Source organism: Haemaphysalis longicornis, unplaced genomic scaffold (assembly GCF_048455015.1).
Source record: "Haemaphysalis longicornis isolate Haplotype H1 unplaced genomic scaffold, Haemaphysalis longicornis Haplotype H1 scaffold_15, whole genome shotgun sequence".
Lineage (NCBI taxonomy): Eukaryota > Metazoa > Arthropoda > Arachnida > Ixodida > Ixodidae > Haemaphysalis > Haemaphysalis longicornis.
Window position 1 is genome coordinate 9114701 of NW_027526257.1, and position 23577 is coordinate 9138277.

The 23577-nt window shown below is 44.8% G+C and overlaps 2 protein-coding genes across 4 annotated transcripts in view; one reads left to right on the plus strand and one right to left on the minus strand.

Annotated features, from left to right (window-relative positions):
* Positions 1–23577, minus strand: part of LOC144165793 (glucose dehydrogenase [FAD, quinone]-like) — a 105482-nt gene that overhangs the window by 19549 nt on the left and 62356 nt on the right. The window contains exon 8 of the mRNA XM_077695568.1: positions 18553–18710. Coding sequence (XP_077551694.1) covers positions 18553–18710 — 158 coding nt within the window. The remainder of the gene's footprint in view (positions 1–18552; positions 18711–23577) is intronic.
* On the plus strand, positions 491–13650 carry LOC144165794 (uncharacterized). 3 transcript variants are annotated; one of them, XM_077695570.1, is made up of 5 exons: positions 491–863; positions 4899–5242; positions 5742–5809; positions 7427–7497; positions 13224–13650. In XM_077695570.1, exons 2-5 carry the CDS (start codon positions 4990–4992, stop codon positions 13339–13341), a joined length of 510 nt encoding a protein of 169 aa, XP_077551696.1. In that variant the 5' UTR covers positions 491–863; positions 4899–4989; the 3' UTR covers positions 13342–13650. The 3 variants fall into 3 exon arrangements, with proteins under 3 accessions (XP_077551696.1, XP_077551697.1, XP_077551695.1); XM_077695571.1 differs by having other exon boundaries at positions 505–863; positions 4863–5242; positions 7434–7497; XM_077695569.1 differs by having other exon boundaries at positions 507–863; positions 4863–5242.

The window sequence follows — 23577 nt, forward strand, 5'->3', positions numbered from 1 at the left end:
AATTCAGCCTCTCTATGCACGATGTTGCGTGCCTGCTTTCTTGCAAAGCTTCGTTGTCGTGCAACAAAGCCTACTTTACTGCAGATGTTATTCTCATTCGCGTTTTACCAATTAAAAGCAGTATGTTCACTGCTTCATGTGCCACTAGTAATTTTGTACATTATGTACATATCGATGTAAGGCATCGCACTTGCGCGCGTACAGAGCTCTGGGTTCAGATGTCGTGTAAACTTACACCAAGCTGCCCGACCAAAAAGCAAAATTCAAGTGTTAGTCATTCAAATCCTTACTTGTAGTTGCTTTTATTCAATAAAAACTACTTCATATTGCGACAATCTTTTTATTTAAATGATTAATGCATGTTGCTCACAATTATTATATATTTGAACCTGTGTGCGAGCGTTGCCTCTTTTAGTGCGTTTAAAAAAGCCGCCAAGTAGTCACGTGACTGATTTGCGTTCGTTTTATAAAAACTTCTGTACATTACGTAAAACGTACATATATAAAAAGTTGCTGCCAGAACCAGATTTATTTTGTCTAGCGTTTGCTTTAAAACTCAATAACAAGAATACAAATGCAAATATTTTAGACAACGCGAATCAATAGAATCCACTGCGAGCCAAGTAGAGTAAGCCAGTGAGTGGCGCGAAGGCAGCGGGGCGAGTTGACGCATTTTTGTCGAATTCGCGTATCAAAACCGCTGCGGGATGGAAACGGCGTGACACCGGTATGAAATTTGCTGTGCGGAATTCATTGCGCACCGCCTGAAATCGTCTACTAGAGTTCTTCAGTTCGGCAAGTCGACGGCGTGCTACGGTTGAATGCGAAGCCGGAACAAAGGCTGTGTCATCGTGTTTTTTCACGTGAGTACTGTCCCTGCTAATAATACCAAGTGAAATAGTTGTCTCGGTTAGCTTTCCGGACACATGCCGAAAAAGTTGCATATGCTGTGCTTGTTTGCTTGCTGCCTGGCGCCTCGTAAGCATTGTGAAATCTCTCCTTCGCCCCCTCCTCCCTATTTGAGACTGTTCTAACACGGCCGCTGGATGAGAGCGCACGCAAGGTGCGGCCTGCCGCGTCGCCCGGATTTCAACGGGCGAGGGCGTGAGTGGCGGTGTTTACGTTTGCCGCCGCTTCACTCCCTCGTGGCGCTAGCGTTCGGGGACTGGTTTCGGGACGGAGCGGGGCGGTCCCCGTAGGCGAGCGCTTGCGCCGACTGAGAGACAGCCAGCGCACGGGTTTTAAAAGATTTTGTCATTCCTGGGCTGCTCAAACGCGAAAACTGTCTGTCCGTATGTATGTTTGCCTGCTAGTCTGTCGCTCGATCCAACCACCCGGCCGTGACCAAGCAGCCAGAAGTTAAAATAATTGTTGAATGAGATATAGGCAATACATTTTCAATCTAACAAATCTAAATAGATTCCCCATATTCGACAACATTGTTAAAAAAGATAATATTCAACAAAAAGATAATAACTACCGGTTAGCTTTGTCTGAAAACGTTAACGTCTCACACACAGCACGTAAACCTCGTTGCACAGTTTAAAGCCGCAAGTTAATTAGTTACAGTTAAAGCGGCAGGTATATGGTGGGAATTTATTCGTCCGAAATTTCAAAAATGTCACCTTTTCTTGGGAAACGCGGTGTCGACACACGGGAGAGCGATGAACATTTGCCGGCGACAGATTAAAGCTTGCCTTAAAGACACTTCTTTGAAAAAAAAAAAATGTTAGCCGGGCGGAATGCGCACCTCATAAAACGAGGACACGCGATACGATGGTTGAAAAAGGATTTGAAAAGACTAGACATTTTGCTATGCGTGTCTTTTGATACTCTTATACTGGCTCGATCATGTCTTGCACGCATAGAGATTTGGGTTGTTTCATTTTCGCAGGCACGACAATGCCTTTAAACGCGCTACTGAAAAAATTAATGACAGAGGTTGTATAGAAAAAAAGTAAATGCACCGTGCTGTGTTCAAGAGACAGTGCGTGCGGTCCACTCTCCTAGCTGCTGAGCATTTTTCAAACTTTGCGATGAGAGCTAGCGCTAGGTGAATTTCCTCCATTATTTCATCGCCGATTCAAACCCATATGCATTTATCCCTGAAGCTAACGGTCGGGCTCCTGGAGCAGCACACGTATGTGCTCAAATTAGCGCGGTTAGATCTAAAGACGTTGCGATGTTTTGCTCTTTGAACATACTGCGCTTCAATTCGAATCAATTTTCGTAGCGTAGGAAAATTTTCACATGCGTTATTATTACGTAAGCTTTCTTTTTTGAGTGCCCAAGCATAATCTCTACGTAATGCAAGAAGTGTAATGCCTTGTATATCTGCACAAAAAATGGGTAATTCACGCAGTTAGAATTATGATATTCAAGACGTAGATTGTTAGTTTAAAATAGCAAAGAAAAGAATAAAATGTGAAATGGAAAAACGGTGTTTGAATGCTTACGCATTATTAGGCAATTTTTAGATTTTCTGTACAATTTCGCTTTTTTCTTATGTGTCTGCGCAAAAATTTAGCCTGACGAGCTCGCCAAATATTTTTTCAAAGTTTTTTGTGGACCCGCACATCACATGTGCTCTGCTTAATTTTTTTCGAGGCTACAGGGAACAAGTAATAATATCAGGTAGAATCTGGAATCGCTTTTCATTCAGCTGTATATATATATTGTCAAAATAAAAAAGGGCTGTCATCTTGTGATAGTAGTATTACTTCATAACTAAACGTGTAATCAAGTCATATGTACCGTGAGATTAATACGAATTGTGGTGTTTTATTTCGTGCACGAGGAAAAACCTACATAAAAGTTGGTTACGTCTTAAACATTGAGAAGTGTTGGCACTCATAAATAACAAGCGCCGTCACAAAAACATTGTTTCTGTTTGTCCGAAATATTAATATATTCTCTGCAGTCGCAGCTTGCAGACAAAACGTAAATTTCTGCCGGGCGTAGGTTACAAAGAGCATGCCGGGCGATGTAAGACACAACGACACAGCAATGCGAGACAGAAGGCACACTATCGACGCGTAATGCTGCTGCTTCGAACGGAATTTAACTTCCATCTTGACCAAATTAAGCTCGGCACCCGCTAATCGTGTTTGTCTTTTAACAGGCGTAACATTAGTGGTGGTAGATGCCTTAAGTGGAGCGTGGAACGCCAATGATAAGCCCACACTTCGAAATAAGCGGCCCGAAAGCCGGCGTCCCGCGGGCCGCCGCTCGCCGCAACCCGTCCCGGAACGGTGGCGCCGCGGTGGCAGTATTTGGCTCTAGGCGCACTCACGCCGCTTTGGAGGCACGCGGCAGGCCGCACGTCAGTGCGCCTTTCATCCAGCGGCCGTGGTTCTAAGCTATCGCGCTCGCGAGACCGGCTGCCGCCGCCGCGACCGCCCTTCCTCGCGGCTGCTCGCGGTCTGCGGGCCGCGATATGCGTCGTGAAACTGCCGTACTCCCTGTTCTGTGGCCGTACTCGCTCGCCAACGCGCCCCTACAGCGTACGCGTTGACCGTGTGCTGGCGGCGTTGTCGGGAAAAAAAAGTTGGCAAGAGGTGAGGACGCAGGAAATGTAGTTAAACAGATGAGAATTTGCAATGTGCAAGGGGGAGAAAATAGTATGCAAATGCAGGACACGGAGAGAGAGTTCGGGCCGCGCGCCAGCGAGCGAGTACGGCAGTTCCACAACGCCTGACGTTGCCAAGCTTCACGAGCTAATGACGAAGCCCGTCTTTGAGTTCACGTAGAGTTCACAGGGGCACAGAATTCATATACGTGGAAATTGGAGGTGAAAGGCGGACATGTGGCCTCGCAGGGAATTAAGTCTCGGGGTGTGTGTGTGGGGAGGAGGGGTATTTTACAGCGCCTACGAGGCGCCTGTGCTAACTTGTTCGTGCCGTCCGTATTCTTCAGCACACCCTCCTTTTGCCCTCGTCCATTAGCCCACGTCAAGCTTGTCTCTAGCTCTACTGTTGTGTTCGCTAACGGCTGCTTTTTGCACCGTCGGTCGCAGAAAACCATTTGACCGTTGGGCGGAGCGGTACAATTCTGTAATACACGGCGCTAGTTTGCAATGGCAGGCTATTCAAAAGTGTGTCAAGTGTTCCCTTTTTATTCTGTAGTTTTCTTCTTTGACGTTTCGTGAAATAACAAACCGAACTACAAAAAAAAAACAGTACATGGGGGGTGTAAATCGTTTTGAACCCTTTGGTGCAGCGTCATTTTTAACACTGGTCTGCCCGTATAGGCAAACTTGTTGGGACCGTTTAGTGTCCTTTTTATGGGGAAAAGCCATTATGAATGGCATATTGGCATGTATTGTCACGTTCGCGCGATATTTGCAGGTAAAGAAAATAGGCCCCAATGCAAAATGAATCCTTTAATATAGGCATCAAAAGAAGCCTGGAGCATGCTAAATATTCTTTTGAAGGTAGGTTGTGCTTTTTATGATCACATAGACGGACACAAGAAAATTACGTACAATTTCACGAGTAGACGGCGCCATCTTCTCGTGAAAGCGGACGTTTTTCTTGTGCCCGTCTCTGTGATCGTAACAAGAGCAATTTTCCTTCAAAAGCTTACACCAATTAGCCCGACATAAAGCTGTGCAAAATATTACATGTCCTGATCACACACTCGGAGTGTACTTTCTGTATTTAGTGAGTCACCTGTTTGCATCATTATTGTCTGCCAGACATGTTGTCACTTGGGCATTACTCCAGCGTGCAGACCAGTGTTGCACAAGTAGACATGCTTCAGCGCTCTTCCTGTCACCCTCATCTTTTGCGCAGTCTTTCAACTAGCCAGCAACCAAGTCTTCATCTTCCCTCTCGTTATATTTTGCATGTACTGTATTTCAGAGCCATAAACACATCAGCTTGTCTACATTAATTAAGGAGGAGGTGCTCAAGCAAGGAACAAGGTTCGGGTGGAGGCCGATCGCGGAACCAGAGGACTCTGAAGCTGGTGAGCTAACCAGGACTGGAGATGGGCCTGCGGATTCTGTGTACCAGAGGTTCCAGACGAGCGAGTTGGCTTGCAGACAACCGGGCTCGGTTCTACACCTGGCCGCAGTTGGTGGCCACGGCCCAGGATGGATCACCACACCTGCCACGCAGGGCGTGGTGCTGCCTGTGCTGCTTTGTCCGAGCAGTACATGCATTCGGGGGCCAATGCTCTGCTGCAACCTGGACCAACGATGACCCGTGGCACACATCGCTGAATGGGGCTTCTCGTGTTGGTGAGAGCATTTCCGTTTTTCTCTTCGCTTGAACTGGATTTCGTGGGCTGCACGTTGACCCTTGTGTCCTTGTTTGGTGCTAAGTTTCCCTTTCACCGTTCACCATTGTAACTCATTCTGTTCCCTTTCTCCCGAGTTCCGTGTGAACGTGTCACACTCCTGCAAGGCCAAGAGAATCTTCGCATCAACAATTAATTTTTCCCGAAAGGTTAGAGTGTCAAGCACCATACACTTGGCTGTTTGGCATGGAAAGACTCAGCATTTGAAACATGTCATAACCGCAGGTAAAATCTTGCAGGGCTACAGATTTTCATCGACATGGCTGTGTGAGGTTATGCGGGTTTGTAGTAGGTTTCAGGGGATATAAAATTTGCTTGTGCCTGCTTTCGACTGGCCCTTGAGACTTCGAATTGCTTGTGCGGTTGACGTCTGTGTAAAATTGTCATTTGTTGCAACTGCTCCTGCCCTTACTTTTTGCCTTCACCTTTGGCTCTATCAGGTATGGCTGCTCTTAATCCTCAAGTCCTGTGGATGTCCATGCTCACGGCGTACTTTGCCTTTTTGGAGGTTTGTATTACACTTGTCTCTATCTAAGTTCTTTCAGTTCAGCTCGTAACCACCATTTGCTCTCCTAGAGATCGCATAAATATTGTTGATTTCAAATTAATTCCAAATAACGGTTAGCTACTGTTATTGCACGAAGGCATCTTTGGATGTTAAAATGCTGTGAAAATTGTTAAAAATTGAACCTTGGTGTCACTTCTTTTTTATTCCCAGAGAGGTTGTGTCAGTTTTGTGCTTTTTGTTTACGCACCAAAGGCTTCACATAAAAAAACCAAAGCTTCATAATACTAATGGGTCATTCCACGCGAAACGTTCTGGCCCAAAAATTGGCCACCGCCAATTCCGTTGAGAAAAGCAGGTGAAGGAATCCTGAAATACTATGAATACGTCGAAACCTTCATACAACAGCTGTAGAAACCTTAACCAGGATTTGAATATTCAGACAGATTTGATCAGTGGACAAAGCTTCCTCAAGGCAATATTACACTAAAATAATGCCGAGCACGGCAAACACTAGTTCGGAAAAGTTTTTTTTCCACCCTCCGGTTTTGTGAGCAATGTAACCAACATAAATGAAAACATGCAAACCAGTTATTCTCGATAGCACAAAGGCAAAGGAGACTGGGGTAGGGTAAAATAGGGGACAGAAGAAAAGGAGGGCTGGTCAGCCTTAAGAGCAGAAATTGACAAAGGGAGCAATAGAAGAATGGAAACTTGAAGGGAACAGTGCAACAACGCCTTCCCGGAGGGCTCAAATTGGTGCGAGGGGCCAAATATGGCCTACCGTCGAAACAAAATCTAAGTAAAATTATCAGGCTAGATAGAAGTTCCAGACGGAGTTCACTATGTGCGGTGCGGCTTCTGTCTTCACTTGCGGCAACTTTTGCTATGTATATTGCACATCTGATATGTTTAATCATTTTTGTGGGCCACAACACAGGAAGAAGCAGTTTTCCTCCCTTCATTGACCAGGGCAGTAGTCTGATGTGAAGTGAAGTTTAGAAGCGAACACATGCCCAGAAAATGCTAGGAAAACACCTAAGAGGACGTGGTGGAGAAGCGCCACTCTAATGTAGCAGGGCCGGCAGAAGACTCTTGTCTGTCGACATTTTTTAGTGCTAGCCCATATTGCGTCTCTCATGCCAAAGCCTCAGTGAGAAATTTGAAAATATTCTGTGTTGCTTGCGTATTTCTGACTAATGTATTTCGGGCTTGGAAGGGAGCCGAGTGAGTACTGAAAAGCTAGTTCTTTCAAACTAAACAAAGCTGTATTCAGTCTTTATGGACCCTTTACTGCATGTGTTATTGCTTGCTTGCTGCAGAAACAGTGCTGACGTTGTCATCTGTGTGTTTACAGCAATTCCGCGTTTTTCACAAACTTGTAATCCAGTTCCACTTCTAATACTGCTAAATGAAAGTAGTGCGGAAGTAGAGACCCTGATAATAAAGCAATTGTTAATACACCGTGAAAATATGAGGAACGTAGCAATTACCACATTGCATTTGTTAAGCTGGAGCCCTGTGGATATTTTTCCTTATGGCCTCCTCTATACTCTTTTGTTGGTCCCCCATATCTTATTAAATTCCATGTCAGTGATATGTATTTTTTTTTATCATTAGATGCAAGAGGGGTGGATACACTGTCCTGCGGCCTGTTTCGAAGTGGTGTCGAAGCCTTCAGAGAAGCACTGGTAAGTACAGCAGTAATTACTTTTAATGAAATCACTTCGCAGGAGCTTTGGAAAAACTGAGTGTTGCTTCTTTGTGTGGTTTTAGAATTTTTAGAAAAACGGTTGTGTCAGCGAAATTGCTTAAGTTTCTTGGAATCGTTCCCAGTCTTCAAAAATCATCTATCGATTTCTCTATAATCTCGCTCCGAATAATCTTCCAAAAAAAAAAAACCCGAAGAAGCAGACAAAAAAGGCATATTGTGAGCTACTAGCTACCAACCTTCAAAACAACTACCTGGTCTGATAACCACGCCACCACTGTGACACCGTGACACACCTCCTAAATTTCCCATACGGACCCTGGCATCAATGAATATCTTCATGTGTGGGTGGGTTTTGTATTTTTAAGCTATTTTGGCAGTGATAACGCTCGTTTCTCACGAAATGGTCTTCCAGATCGGCCTAGTCGTGCTAATACTACAAGCAATTAGGTTAAGGCTCCCATATTCAACTCATAAAAAGCTCTCACACAGTTGCAATTTCAACAACTTCAGCCAACGTAGTCATGAATAAAATGAGCCACTAGAAAAACAGTTGTCTTTAGTAACAGTTTTCTAAGAAAAATAGCTTGGTTGAATTTGTCTCATGACAGCTGATTAAAGCTAGAGTTTAAAGGTAATTCTTTTTCTGTGAACGAAGTGATGCTTCCTACTACTAAAACCTGTCCCGAACATCAAAACGCTCGAGACGGCCCGAAAATCCAGAAGCTGCCGTATGCATTGCGATGCTCGCTAAGTACACTACTTCTGGCATTGACGCTGATATCTGCTAAAAATAGACTTCGGAATATGGCACGCAGACAGGGCGGTAACTTTCTTTTTATCGCAGAAAGTCTACCAATTTTTGGGGTCTAACAAAACATTTTTGTGTAAACATATTGATTAGGCACATTCTGCATCAGCTCTAAATGCAGATTATTCGATGCCCTTTCCAACAAGAGCAGATTCGCAGATTAACAAAATCAGTTTTTGGCCAAACGTTGCAAATATGGATAAGTTGTGTATATCAGTTCGCAAATAGTTTAAAAAGTTTGGAGTATAATTTTTGCCAAACATAAAAAACTAATCTTGGAAAAAAGTTTAGTTGCCCAGTACAATTTGTCAGATATGAAAAACATGTTACCATGTGTGGTGCCCTCGTTCTGCAGTGAAGCCCTACCTCTGTTTCAAAATATGCAATTTCGGATAGTTTACTGAAAAAAATCGGGTGGTTTGGCATTATTAGAGGCACTATTTGTCCCCACATGATGTAGAAACATCTTGTCAATGGTTGACATCGCATTAATGGTAAGGTAAAAATTCGGGATAGGACAAAAACTGCTTGGGGCTGAAAACAAAACTCGTTCACTATCAGTTTACTATCATGCACCTGTTGAAGCTTTCACTTGCTGGTTGTTATAATCTTCTGGCTCACTTTTCTAACCCTGCTTTCAGGAATGAGGTGCGATGCACTGGAGCAGTGCCCAGCTAGCTATCCCCGAGTAACTGCTGCGTGACAAATGAAAAAGGCGTTCAGCTCTATGAGCCTCCTGCATTGCACCTCCACCTAACATTTTAGAAAACAAACAATACCAAACTTGTGGCAGACTGTCAGAATATGTAGTTCTACTGAGGAGCAACTCTAGACCTCCGAAAATATCCTCGTACAGAATCAAAACTGAAGCCAATTTTAAGCTCTCTCTCCTTGCCTTAACTGATGTCCGATGACTTGAGGTTATCAATTGACTTTCAACTGGAACTCTTATTGCACAAGTAAGGCATGGGTGAAGTGAAATCACAAACGGCATGCTTTTTTTGAGGAAAAGTAGTGGGCAACGAAGGCGTTAAGGCAAATCGGGTTGAAGTTCTCTGTCTAGTAGTGCCAAATATAAATTGCGCAATGCAGAAATGAAACAAATGACAGGAAAAGGGCTGAAAATGCTAAGTGCACTTGTCAGACATGCGGAGACATCCACGAATACTTTGACTGAAAAAAAGCTACCCGTCCTCTAAACCAAAGCTCACTAGTGCATACCTGGTGTCATTTTCTGGTAGTTCTCACCTTTAAACGCAGTCGGTTTGCAAAGCTGACGACATCATTTGATACTTGACTTCTGTGAGCCATTTGATCAAAAAATCTAATGGTAATGCAGCGTAACCACAAGTGACATCCTTTTTTGTATAGCGCAGCAGCCATGGCACCTATCGAAACAACACATGCTGCTCAACCCTCAAAAACACCGTCAGAAATTTCAGTGTAGCCAGAGCAGGAAAATTAGAACTGATTCTAAAACTGCAGTGCCTAGACTAACCAGTGGGATGCGTTAGTTGCAAGAGAAATGACAACATGGATATCAGGAATATACAGCATTGATGATCGGTGATCGGTGCTTTATATTGCCGATTTTGTGATGTTGTAGTTGTTTCTCATGTACCACGGTGGTTAGTCTAGACACTACACGTTTAGGCAACCTTGAGATTTTCGGCAGTTTTTTGCAAGGTGAAGTGTGTATGTTTCTCAGAAGGGAGCGTTGCTGCTGCGCTTGATAAAAAAGCATGCGACTCGTGGTCATGCTGCATTACCATGGAATTTTCTTGACCAAAAGTCTTCCAGCAAGCCAAATACCAAATCATTTTGCCAGTTTTGCAATCCGATGGCAGTGACAGATGATAATTACCTGGAAATGACACCAGCTTTCCACTACTGAGCTTTGGTTCAAAGAAAGGGTCGTTTTATTTTGTGAAAGCTTATTTCTGAAGGTTCCCCGCATGTGTATCAAGTGGACCTGGCATTTTGAGCCACTTTCCAGCAGTTTTCATTCTGATTGATTGATTGTAGGGTTTAACGCGCCGACGCAACGCAGGCGATGAGGCGCGCCGTAGTGGAGGGCTCCGGATTAATTTTGACCCCCTTGGGGATCTTTAACGTGCGCCGAAATCTCGTACACACGGGCGTTTTTGCTTTTCGCCTCCATCAGAAAAGCGGCCGCCGCGGCCGCGAATCAAGCAGTTTTCATTCTGTTTGTGTGTTGCAAACCTAATATTTCGTGCTACTACGCAGTTACCCAACTTCAAGCCGATTGGCCATAGCACCCCCGTCGCCCTCTACTATTCCTCGAAAAAAGAACGCCTTTTGTGATATCGCTTCACTCATGCCCTACTTTTGCGATAACAGCTCCAGCTGAAACTCAAAAAATAACACCAAGTCATCGGATATCAGCTCAGACAAGTAGAGATTTCCAATCAGCCTTGAACACTGCCAGCTGTTCACTGGCCAGTTTTGTTAGTACGAGGCTATTTTTGGAGGTCTAGTGTTGCTTCTTACTGCGACTGTCTATTCTGGCAGTCTCCAAAAGGTTTGATATGGTGCCTTTTTGAAAATGTTAGGCAGCACTCTTTTCGCCGTGCGAAAGCTTGCTGGGCACAATTCTAGTGCATCGCAAGTTATTCCTGCAAGCAGGGCTACCATAGCGAGTCAGAAGACGACAATAAACCGCAAGTGGAAGTTCTGGTAGATAAGGGATGATCAGAATGTCAACAAAAATGCACCACTGAGATTGGTTTTAAATTCCAAGTGGATTTTTTGGCATCTCTTGCTTGCCGTGAATCTGGTGCTTGCTGTAGTCCTTAATAAGATGTTTTTACATCACGTGGGGACTAAGTTGGACCCCTAATAATATCAAACCATTTCAGAGAACCATCCAAAATTGTGTATTTTGGAATGAATGTTCGGCTTCACCACGAGACGCGGGCACCATGCGTGCAAGCACCACGGGGGCACCACGGGGACAAATTAATTTTCACTAATGAATTTTTTCTTGGACAGGATTTTTTAATGTAAACCTTCAAAAGCCTATTCTAAATTTTTTCCACTATTGGTGGTTTGTTATACAAAACTTTTTTTTTTCATTTTTCTTTACGTTGACAAAATTTTGATTTGGGTTTTTTTTTTTTTTTTTTTTTTGCGATCATTATTTATGCAAACATTACACAACTAGTGCTAGCAAGGGCGTTGAATCATCCGCATTTTTGCCACTGCACTATGTGCCTAACCAACACATTTAGCAAAAAGAAATGTTTTCTTAGAGCCCTAAAAACTGGTCAATTTTCTGCGGTAACAAAAGAGTTGAAATCAACGCTGGTGTCAGCTTTACTGCATGACTGAATTTGTGCAGAGAAGCCCCTCTAGTGCATGAGAAGTTCGAGAACAAAAAATTGGACATCCAAAGTCAATAAATTGGGATAGGGAAACTAATTATTGTGGCATGTCCCATCAAGGCTGTAGTGTCAGCTTTACTGCATCGCTCACAACTCGTGCAGAAAAGCCCATCCAGGGAATTAGAAACTTTGGAACAAGTTTTGTGCCAAATTTAATTATATGAGAAGTTAAAAAATCAGGGTACAGAAACTAAACGCGTTGACAATAATTCAAATAGACAAGTGGTTTAAAATTTTTTCTTGTGGCCACTAAAAACATGAAGAAACCGAGGCACGTAACAAGGCAGTGGTGCCCTTTGTACTGACAACGTAGGTTTCTTTTCCATCAGTAATAAGTCTGATCTAGATAACTACAACTGTAAGCATTATTTAGTGCTTCATGCTTTCACTTAAGCTAAAAACTGTTGAAGGAAAAAACGAAACGGGGTGCAGACATTGCATGCAGAGTAGAAAATATAGTCAGCGTATTGAATAACTTTAAAAAAGCGTCAAAGTTAATCAGTGAAGCGTAGATAGAAGGTTCAGGCAAATTGCTATCAAGCCTAAAAGCAAAAGAAAAGCGCAACAAGCAGCACACCCAGCGGTTTTTGCCCAGGGAATGGGGGGAATCTATGATGTGTCGTTCCCATCTGGAAAGTCGATGTATCCAATTTGTCCCTTGGCGTTTTGCATGTACCCACTCATTGCGAATCATGCAAGTACAAGCCTTTCTTGGGCCAAGTTTGACTTCTGCAAAGAAGCTAAAGCACTGATTTGGGAGCTTTTAGATGTTTATTACATAAAAAACAGGAGCACAGTGAACCTGTATTGCAATGAGCTTGAATATTTAGAAACTTCACTATGATTCCTTTGTTACCATTGTGCGGCCCACTATTAAAGGGTGTCATTTTAGACGATGCACTCAATAAACTTAGTTGCAAGCAAGTGCTTGTCCTATCATCTTCTTTGTCATGTGCTATGGACTCGACTTTTTAAGAACTATGTACCAACTTGCCTCATGCTTTTTACTAACAGTTTGAGTGAGACTTTGTACCCCTCCAGTGTTTTGCAGTGTGGAGCATGCCCTTTGTGCAACAGGTGTCTCAGTTCACTTACTGCTTTGTTACTCGTGCTGCCTTTAAGCTTTACATAGATATTTTCATACCATCAAAAGGGGGGAGTAGCAGCCTTTTGCACTCATAAATTCTTAGTCTCCCTCCCTGGAGCTTTCAGATCCTCTTTATGGATGCAATAATTTTTGAAGCCTTTGCATTTCTGGGGTGTCCATATGTGACTTCATACATTATACATATGTTCCCTCATACAAAACATTTCATAACAAAAGCCAAATGGTGAAGCAAGGAAATGTAATGGAAAGAGGTGTGCTCCTCGCCCTCTCTTTTGTCAGGCACTGGGCAGTTAGCCTGTTGTTGATGATTTTACTGTGCTGGCTACAATTTCATTTTGCTTTTGTCTTATCGTTCAATTTCTTTTCATTGATATTTCTGGCAGGTCCGAGACAAGGCCTGGTCCGAGACGCCAGGACCCGAGGACACCTTGCAACGCTTGTGCACGGCTTGTGAAGATTTCTGGATTGACTTCATGGACTTGTGTAAGAAGTCTGCCTTAGAAAAACAGCAACAAGGAAAGAAGCCTTTAAAAATTATTGCAATTTATTTCCACACCAGTTTAACCTTGCACCAGCAGGTATGCAAAGCTGGTTAACACAAAACTTGTTTTTGTGATTTAATATCATGCCTGTTAGTCTAGCAAACCTGCGTTGTGACAAGCCATAGCAAGCAGTAAAACATGCTTAGTGTATCTGTATTTTTAGGCTATTTGCTGGTTATTTTGTGGTTTAAAACAGCTGTGATACCCTAAGCTGGCTTTTCATTCAAATGTGTATCACTTTCGTCTTTAATAAAATAATTTTCAAATACTTTTGGTTTGCTTTGCTATACTTGTATGAAACTGCTCATGAAGCTGCATGCATGTGGGCTAAAATTGCACTTGCACGTATACTGCAATGATTCCACCAGCAGTATTACTGACCATCTCTGGGAAGGTCACCCATACACTTCCACGACTCTGTCGCCATAAGCATCACGGGACTCTTTAAAAGGGGGCGTCCTCACAACTCTTGTTACAGGGTCGCGATGATCATCAGGCAGGGGTCCCGTGACTCTCTTTTTTCTTTCGTGGCAGTCAGTGCTGACTCTAAGGAGGTAGTCACCCATATTCTACTGTGACTACTGCGACGGGGTCCGTGTGACCCCCTTTCAATAAGAGTAGCGTGACTCTGCGAAAGGGGTCGATGAAGAGTCAAATCTGTGGCAAGTAAATACCCCCCAAAGAGGGTCACAGGGACTCCTTTTTTTCTTAGTGTGTACGAGAGAATGACGGAGGCCAGTGGGAAGAGGCCACAAACATGGAGCTGGAGAGACCAGGCTAAAACGAAGGAAAACGCCGGGAGGAGTGAGCCGAGCAGGCTTGAGGAGTGCGACGTCCGTGCAGAAGACTGGGAGCTCATCGGGTTTTTGGCACCGGAACTCTAGAAGGCTCTTCCTGGCGACTAGACATGCTGGCGCCGACGGGCGATCCCTGACTCGGGGAGGCGCGCAACGTTGGCGTGCACCGCTCTTAAAGAGGACCCGTTGCCTGCTTCCCGTCGTCGACCGGCAGTGCTCCCGCCCTCTCCTCCGGGGCGCCCAATCGCCAGCAGGTACCGAGCAGACCATTTTCTACGAGCACAGCGGTGCATCTCCCTCGCCGACGTTCCGTCCCTAGCGATGACATCATCGTAGTCCCCCAACGCGTCGCCTCGCATCGCCGCTAAAACTCACAACGCAGTGCAGACAGCACCTCAATGTTGTTAACCTTTCGTGCGGACTCTTTTTTTGTGTTCTTTAGAAATGTTAATTCTCACAGTTATACACATTTGGCACAACTTTGAGTGGTGATTCGCTTTCGGGTGTAATCTTTGGTACTTTTATGTGCGTTTTGTTTTCTTAAAAATGTATTACCGTGCGCCGTAGCCGAGCGCCCTCTATCCAGTTATTGTCACTGTGGCAACTCCTACTCGCCACTGAATACCTGGATCTCGCGGGGTTTCCCTGACACGCGCCTGCTCATATTGACGGTTGCTTTTGCGTCGTGGCGAAAAGGCTGCCCATGAGTCGCGAGTGGTAACCGTCGTCGGGCTTTGTGGCCTATTGTAAGGCGCATGCGATGTGAACTTATGCCAGGCCAAGGCTATGCCAGGCCTCTCTTATGCCAGGCCTCTCTCCCACGCACCTGCACGCCCTCGCATTGTTGCCATGGCAATTATAACGCCTTCAAGGCCACCCTGGCGGTGGCGTTGCTAGGGCAACAACAACGTAGTAATGTTTCCCCCGGCTGGCCAGGGGAGAATATGCCGCATGAGTCACAATTAGCCCGGATGCCGGGTTGAAGGCTAAGAGACTTCCTTCTGCTTATGCCTTGCCACGCTGTCAAATGAGCTTTACTTCCTAGAGCGGCGGAGCTCCTCAGACAGTGGTCGTCTGGTTTTGTTTCTGTGGAGGAAGGGTGGGCAGCCCTAACGTTCAAAACAGTGGCGTAGATGACCCGCTTTTCTAACATATATTCCCGTTCATTTTGTTTACATCTATGCGTGTCCTTTTACAGTCGCACTATGGCATTCCATTTGCTGTACATAAATAACGTGATTGTGCTGACCATCTTAAGTGTCGGTATATACATGTGAGCCTTCTACGTGATTGTTTTGTATCTTGGGTTTTAGTGTAATGTTTTCTGCAAATGCTGGAATAAACTATTGTAAAAAACAGACAGTCCAAAATTATGGCATTCCGGCAGGCAAGACATGACTATCGTCTTTAAAATAGAAATGTGGAAACACTGAATGGCCTTCCTATTTTCACAAATGGCTGTATCGATTGCCTCTTAAAAATGTTTCGTTAATACGGCATACTTAAAGATTTGTGAACCTGCTTTAGATGGTCTGGTTGTATGGTGGTCTACGCGAATACATTCAGCCCTATATATATACGTATGTATTTATACGTTCTAGGCCTTCTTGATTCATATCAGACTTCTTGTATTAACCCTGAAATAGTATTGCCTTTTAAAAATGTGTCTTTCTTGGAAGTAAAAACACTTAAAGGCAGTTTTGGTCTGGAACGCTTTATAGAAGATATTTGCGGTTTTACTACTCATTTTACAAAATGTCCTAGCACTTCAAAAAATGTGTTTTTTGGCAAGGTACCTTCGTATAGGGGTGACGTTCACTACAAAGCAGCGCAGTGCATCTCTGTACCGTGTACACGCGGCTTTGTGACAGTAGTGTTCTTCAAAACCCCAAGGCGTTTATTCTTAAATTTTAAACTCCTTATATTCCCCCTTGAAAAATTTGTTTTGCCGGCGAAGCTTTTGGGTACAGCAGGACTCTTGGTATAGTAACGGGACGTACAGCAACAGAGGACACTCAATAGATGCTTAAAAGTTCAAAGTTGTGCATTTCCACGTTTTATTATGATTGGCCGACCTAAATCATCTAGGCTTATTGCGACAGCCCTATAGTAATTTGTTTTAAGGAACAATTTGTTAAACACACAATAACTTGAAGCAGCTTATATACGAAACTGCTCATAGACGAACATTTTCACAAAAAAATGGGGCTTCAAAGCAGTTGGTTACCACTTTCGTTCCACTAAGCCTAATTTAGAGCGCTACCAAATCACTTTCACTAAAACACAACTGAAAAATGCACTACTAATCCGCTAATGCAAAACATTTTATGTTGCAACAAAGTGGTTTTCAACTTGGAAATACTGCTTTTTTGTTTTTATTTTGTTGCTGAAACCAGTTACTTTGACGCACTACTCAGAGGCTCGTTGTCTAAATGCCATCTTTCAGCGTTTGTACAACTGTTTGAGAATGGACCACCGGCACCCGACAGAGCTCTTTTTGCGCTACTATTAACCCGAGCCACTAGTGCGTGTTCGTTTCGCCTTGCACAGAGGAGAAGTCCAACATTTTCGCTGCTGGCTCACGGCACCCTTAGGTTGAACGATAAATTATAAGGGTGCAAGGTCCGATGTATTTGTAAAGTCGCTTATGCCTTCTTCAAAGTACTATGGTTATCCGGGCAGCGTAGCGAATGCGAATAAATAAGTCTGTTATCATTATGCAAAACAAACAACGTTTCGTTGTTATATAAATTTTTATTGTATTTGCTGCAGTTGTCTTGAATTAACAAAGACAAGTTTTGGCGGATAACCTGGCAGATCAGGCGCTGTTTTATAACTCAATAACCGCTATTCTTCATAGTGAACAGAAAACAGGCACCCTATTTAGGAACAAGCGTGAACCGCAAATTAATAATGCTACCAATAACAATGCGGACTTTTTTCCAAGTACGCCTGTTGTATCTCTGTAGCTATGGTGATTTAAAAGCCTTTGAATTCCAGGTTGCAGTTTATGCATGCAAAACGAGCTTGTAAATTTACTTACTTTAAATTACTTGTTTCCGTGAAATAGGAATATTTCTTCAGCAGTGCACTATTTCGAAACATGAACGTTGCGTCGTGGGTGCAGACCAGGTTTTGAAGCACTATTAGAACTCCTCGCTTTACTTTTCTACGGAGCCTCGCTACAAGAGATTCAGTTCATTTCCATTTCATGGCAACTACTTTTTTCGTCAATTTTAACACTAAGCGATTACTTTAAAAATGGCTGCGGCTTAGCCCAGCTAACCCTGGATATGCAAAGCGAAATCTTCGCTGAGCCTTGTTAAGTCACTTGACTATCTTTTGATTTAGCTGTAATTATTATACTTATTTTCAATGCCTGGCTTTGTGTACGGTTGTAATACCACTAATTGCGTCGTCAGAGCCGAATGGCTCACTCCGCCACAATCACGGACTCTTGCCTCGCGCGCTTGGAATTCCGGTATCCGAGGGGTGGTCACACGCCGCTTGCCTACGGAGGATTAGAGCCTCCAACTCCAGCGAACTTTCAGAGAAGATAAGGCTGTCCGCCTCCGCTCTCATCCATGGCCAAGCCAGCATGCACGCAGCAAGCCACGTCGCCAGGCGGCAACCTAGCTGGGGAGAGAGAATGCGCCTATTCAGCAGTGGCGTAGGCGTCGCGTGGCAGCGAACGTGGTTGCCGGTGGAGCTTGGCCCGGGTAGTCAAGTGATGCGTTTGGAAATATACGTCGCAGCTGTGGTCAAGAGAAGGTTTAATCTTCAGTGCCGGCGCAACCGCTCGACAAAATTAGTAAAACTTTGCATTCAAAATGAGTGAACTAATTTCCGAGATAATTTGGGCTCTCCGGGAAATGAAGACAACAGTGTAAAAAGAGCTGCGTCATGGCGCCCGTATTTCGCGAGACATCGGTATGGACGATTACACCTCGTCTTCTCAATGACAATCCAGAGTCACTCTAATCTATTGAAAATGTGCCAGTGAGCGTCCGCTCACTGAGTAGGTAGTCTATGCACAATGTTGATAGCGACTTCGGCAAATAGGTTAGTTGAAGCGGTTTGGACATGTGAGTGAAAGTCAGGACGTACTGCTCCCATACATGGTGGCCGACATAATGTAAATCAGTTTGGACGGTTACCGCCAATCTTTGCGTATATACTTGAAACCTTTGAAAGCTAAATATTGTAAACATAAATAAACAAATGTTGTAATGTTTGCTCTGAAGAACTTGCTCCAAAAGAGAAAGGATTCAAACTTTTTTTCTTTTCTTTACATGCCAGTAGTTTTGACACGATACATAGTAGCCGGTTACGGGCTGTCATAACACAGTCGATCAATAACGTCTTCAACTTACTTCCTTTCTTATGCCCAAGTCCTGGAAAAATCGTTCTCCTTCGACGCTAGCTCCAGAAATGGTTTGGAGGCAGACCTCAATGTCGGGGTAATGTCTGGGAGCGAATGACGTATTCATGAAGGCTACAGCTTCCACCGAAGCCGGCAGCGTGAAGGCACCTGCAAGACGAACGTTTCAGTCATCAGTGCATGCTTTCTAGGTTTGTGTTATCAGCGTTACTTCGCAGGTTGTTTCAAAAAACTTGGTAAAAACGGAACACCGAAATTAAATTGCCATGTCGGGGAGTGGCAAGTAACAACACGCAATTGCAATTGCGACCAAACTATGCTACGGAATTTGAACACGTTTGTGCCCTACATGGGTGCCGTGAACAAGAGTCTCGTGAGGATACTGAAGCGTTTTTGTATTCAACAGAATATTTGTGTCTTAGCTTCTATTCAGCTTGTTTAATTTTAAATTATATTTCAAGTAAAAGAGACTGTTGTCCCACAAGGTGTTGCCGGCAATACCATTTTCGCCTCTCCAGGTCAATCTAGCTACTACTTATTGGCCCTTTCAAACACATCTTTTGCACTTGAATTCCTTTAGTACGAGTCGCCAAAGTATCGCGCTTTATAGCAGGGAATTTGTCGCTAGAGAAATATAACTGAGGTACACATCGGAGTCCAATTACGAGGGGTTGTTTTAAAGACGGTATTCTTTCATGAGCTACTCAAACCCAAAAAGTTTGGTTTGTCTGCCTGTCTGCCTGTGACTCGATTCAGCCACCCGGCAAAAGTTATACAAGGTCTGCGGAATAGTCTTATGTACTCGCAGCCAAATCTAAACGTCTAGGTCCGGTGTAATGTTCATACTTGTCACCAATTTGAACAAGAACAAGGCATTAAGCTAATATAAGACAACAGATTCATTCGTAAGTGATATTTGCAGTGTTTATTTAGGAAAAAATCATATATGCTTGATTTTTGCGAAATGCAATACTACATCCACTGCAGAAAGAAAATTCACTCCGCCATCGCCCGCGCAACTATAGCTCCTGGCGGCAATTTAAGAAATTAAGCAGCAACAGTTACGAAAGGTTCCAAAATCTGCTTGGAACGCACGTGCAGTATGTCAACGGGGTTCTATAAACGCTGAAGTAGGGCGCCTCGATTCACGCGTGTCTCCGCCCTAAGGCAGCGCTGGCATCGAGGCATTTAGCTTGTAGGAGTAGAACGCGGTAAATGTAAATCGACTTGAGCAAAGCTATCTTTCTTACTTTGCAATGAGCGCGATGGCAGAGTAACGGCAGGAGAGTTGAGCGGGAAAGTGAAGGGAGGCATTTAGTTGGCCAATGTCGACAATGGATATCGGCTTTTGTCGACATTTGCAACAAAAAGAACAGAAACACGGTCATTTTTTCGAACCATTTTATTTGCGCAAACGTTGAACTCGGAGCCAAGTTCGAAACGCTGGTTGCACTCATAAGCGATTACTCAAGCGAAATTGTCTATTTTCTAACTTGCAAGCTTAGTCCAGGCTACTCTGCCGGATTGGTTTGCTGTAGAGCAAAATTCAGGGTGAGACAGGGCTGTCACAGGTGGCGTTAGTTCGCTTAATACATGCAATGATAGGGACCAGGGGTGGTTTTGTGGTCGTAGCCGCAAATTATTTTTTTTTCTTTTACAAAAGTCGTAATACAATTACGTTTATTTTTTTATTGCAACTGGATATTTCAACAAACATATTCTTCCAATTTTTGATATCAACGCATATATATAACCCTCAGCCCAGTCTTTTTTGTTAATTAATTTTGATATAATAATAAAATATGATGCACGCTAAGGTGTGAAAGAATACTGAAAGGAAAAGGTCTGACACCCTGTGGCATAGTTTTGAGTTTTGTTCGTTTAAAATATCCCGTTCCCATTCACATAAACCGTGGCCTAGTTGCTTTTGCGAAGCTCTGACCAGCATGGCATTCCTTGCTCGTGCTGGGTCATCACCGTAGCGTTTGCTTTCAGCCCGCCCGAGCAGGCTTGAAATGAATGCGTTAAAACGAACATGAAATGGCTGCAAATTAGAGGATGGCTATTCGCCGAGGTGTAGGCCCGACAAAGGTCTCCGACACTACCGCGAGAAGCCGGTGCGCCCGATGAGTGAACGGTGTTCCGGTAGCGCAGGGCGATGCCACCGACGTGTGTCTGCGGACCAGGTCCAACCTCTCCCCTCCCGCCGCAAGCCATCGGCCCCCATCTCGTTCCTGGCTAGTTGGGCAGCCCTTCATCAAATAACTGCGGTTGCCTACTTCGTTGGCCCGTCCCTACACATCATCGACTACAGAGAAGTGCCTCTCCCATTCATCACTTCAAGACCGACTCGCATCTACTATCATCGCAAAAGTATGAGTGGTGGTTTTTGCTGCAAAGCAATATAAGTCTACCCTACAAGGGTTTTTTCGCGAGCGTTGCCGTCAAGAGAAAACTTTTGCAAGCAAAGGAGATAAATTACTGGCACCGCCAGCAGTCGAACCTAGACCCGAATACAGTAACATTGCAACAGCCCGTCGTCCTACCGACTAAGCAACGCGAAGACGAGGTCACAAGGAGACAGCCGGTGCACTCTACGAGCACAGAGGCAGGTCTACAACCTGCGGTCATGCGGAGCCTTCGTGTGAAGTACACATTATAGATCAACAAAGCATCGGCAGGAATATTGAAGGACCGCCTCCAACAGGCCGCCAATGTAGTTCAGACCTGTGCAAAAGGTGGTGGACTAACCTGCACCCCCCAAAAATCCGAGCTCTTACTCGAGCAAAAGAGGCGATGCGACATAGCCATGGACCAGCCATGGACACAGCCATGGACGCAATTAAGACATTGTGCATGACCTATCAAAAAATTAAGCAGCATGTGTCGAAAGGTGAACTGCGAAGGCCCAGCGGAAAGCAAGTCTAAAAACATCCCCCTCGCGAGGGGCACGGTCAAATGCAGAGCATTTTCGGGGGGTGCACATACCCGATTTTATCTGGTTTGAAAGAAATTGACAGCGAGAGCGAACGCGGAGAACCGCCCCATCACGGCACGACCGCGCCACGACCGCGCCACGACCACGTCACGACTACGTCACGATCACGCCACAACTGCTGTTGCTCCCGCGCCAAACTACGACGCATGCACGCCCCACCTGTTGCTGAACGCGATCCGAGCACGCAGAGAACACGCGAGGAGCAGTGGAGAGCAGGTGAGGCGGAGTGGGGGAGAGGGCGCACCTGGAACGGCTGTTGCGGACGCCGAGGCACGCCAACGCCGACAACGCCGGGTGACATCATGAGTTAAAGAAATGCTCTGCATTTAAAAAATTGCAAAAACAACCAGCTGATTCAAAAGCTAGAAGCAACCACCGTGCAAATAATTAGGATGCTCCGAAGGATTGCGAATCAGAACCACGGCATGAACGAGCAAAGCATGCTACGTTTGATCGAAGAGTTCATTGTTTCTCGAATCACCTATGTCGCCCCCTACACCATCTTTGAGGTGCGAGAAAAGTAGAATATAAGCACAATTATCAGAAAAGGGTACAAACAAGCCCTAGCTTTTCCCACAAGTACATAAACAACTCGACTGCAAGCACGTGGACTACATAACGCTCCAGAACTGCCTGAAGCCCACCTCACCGCGAAGCGAAGACGGCTAGCCATTACCACCTCTGGACGCCACGTACTCCAACGCCTAGGCTACGCACTTCTACAAACCATCGAAAGGACGTCAGACATCCCATTGGACATTCGGTCCCTGCTGCGAGTACCACCACGTCCACAGAACATAAATCCTCAACACCATGAATAGAGAAGGCGAGCCAGAGCCTAAGCCGTCCAGAAAACTATACGGAGAATATACGACAACGGTGTACACTGATGCAGCGGACTACGCGCACGCGAACACCAAAACTACAGTTATCGGAGCCTCCACTGCCCTCATCACGGGAATAAGTCTAAAGCAGTACATAACTTGAAGCAGAAGAGACAGCGATCGCAATCGCCATTGCGCAGACTCGAGCCTGTACCATCATTACTTACTCCCAAGCAGCTTGTCGTACGCCCATGGTGGGAAGAAGTTTAAAAAAAGCAATGTAGGTTAGCCCAGAATCCCTACAAAAGAAACCTATCAATAATTTATGCGCCATCTCATTTGTTATTCCCGGAAATCAAGCAGCCCGTGCATTCTCGCGATGTTTCGGAAACCGGGCGCCGTCTTAGGATGACGACCGGGCAGCTGCTGTCAAGCTACGTGTTGCGCGTGCGTCACTCTGGTCAATTTGATTGGGATCGCGTCTTTTGTGTCAGGTTGCATTGCCAAACAGCCCGCTTGTTTAGCTTTGGTGAATGCGCTCAAAATCTGCCATCATGCTGATCAAGAGGATATACACGCGCCACATTTTCGCCAGCAGAACAAACCCAATCGTAGAAGTCGATCTGCTTAGCGAAAAATGCTTATTCCGGGCTGCCGTGCCGTCTGGGACATCCACCAGAATCCATGAGGCCCTGGAGCTCCGTGATGGATCACCCTTTCACTACTTTCAGCGACACAAGGCTACACTACAAGCTATCCCGATGCACTTACCCGCCATGAGTTGACTCACTGTCCAAAGAACAAGAAGTGACCTTCCGCCGTCTACAAACAAACAGCTTACCACACCCCACGAGAATACATGCCATCCACACCACACCCTGTACGCTCTGTGTAATTACTGCGGCCAACGCACTATATATATATCATTTGGTCTGGGAATTTCAGAATAACCCAGACTTTAAACAAATGTCCAGTCCTTACGAGGAGTGGGAGAGTGAGCATGCCTCCTCTGACCCGAATAGGTCATTATGGCTGACCGAAGGGGCGAGGACGGCGGGTAGAACCAATGAAGTTCGGTAGAAAGGACCTTGCTGACCTTCAAGCTCTTCAGTCGAATAAAGTTGTTCTTACCCGTCCACCTCCTCATGTGAATTGCAAACCGCATAGTGTATGATAACGGCGTCTAGGTGTATTG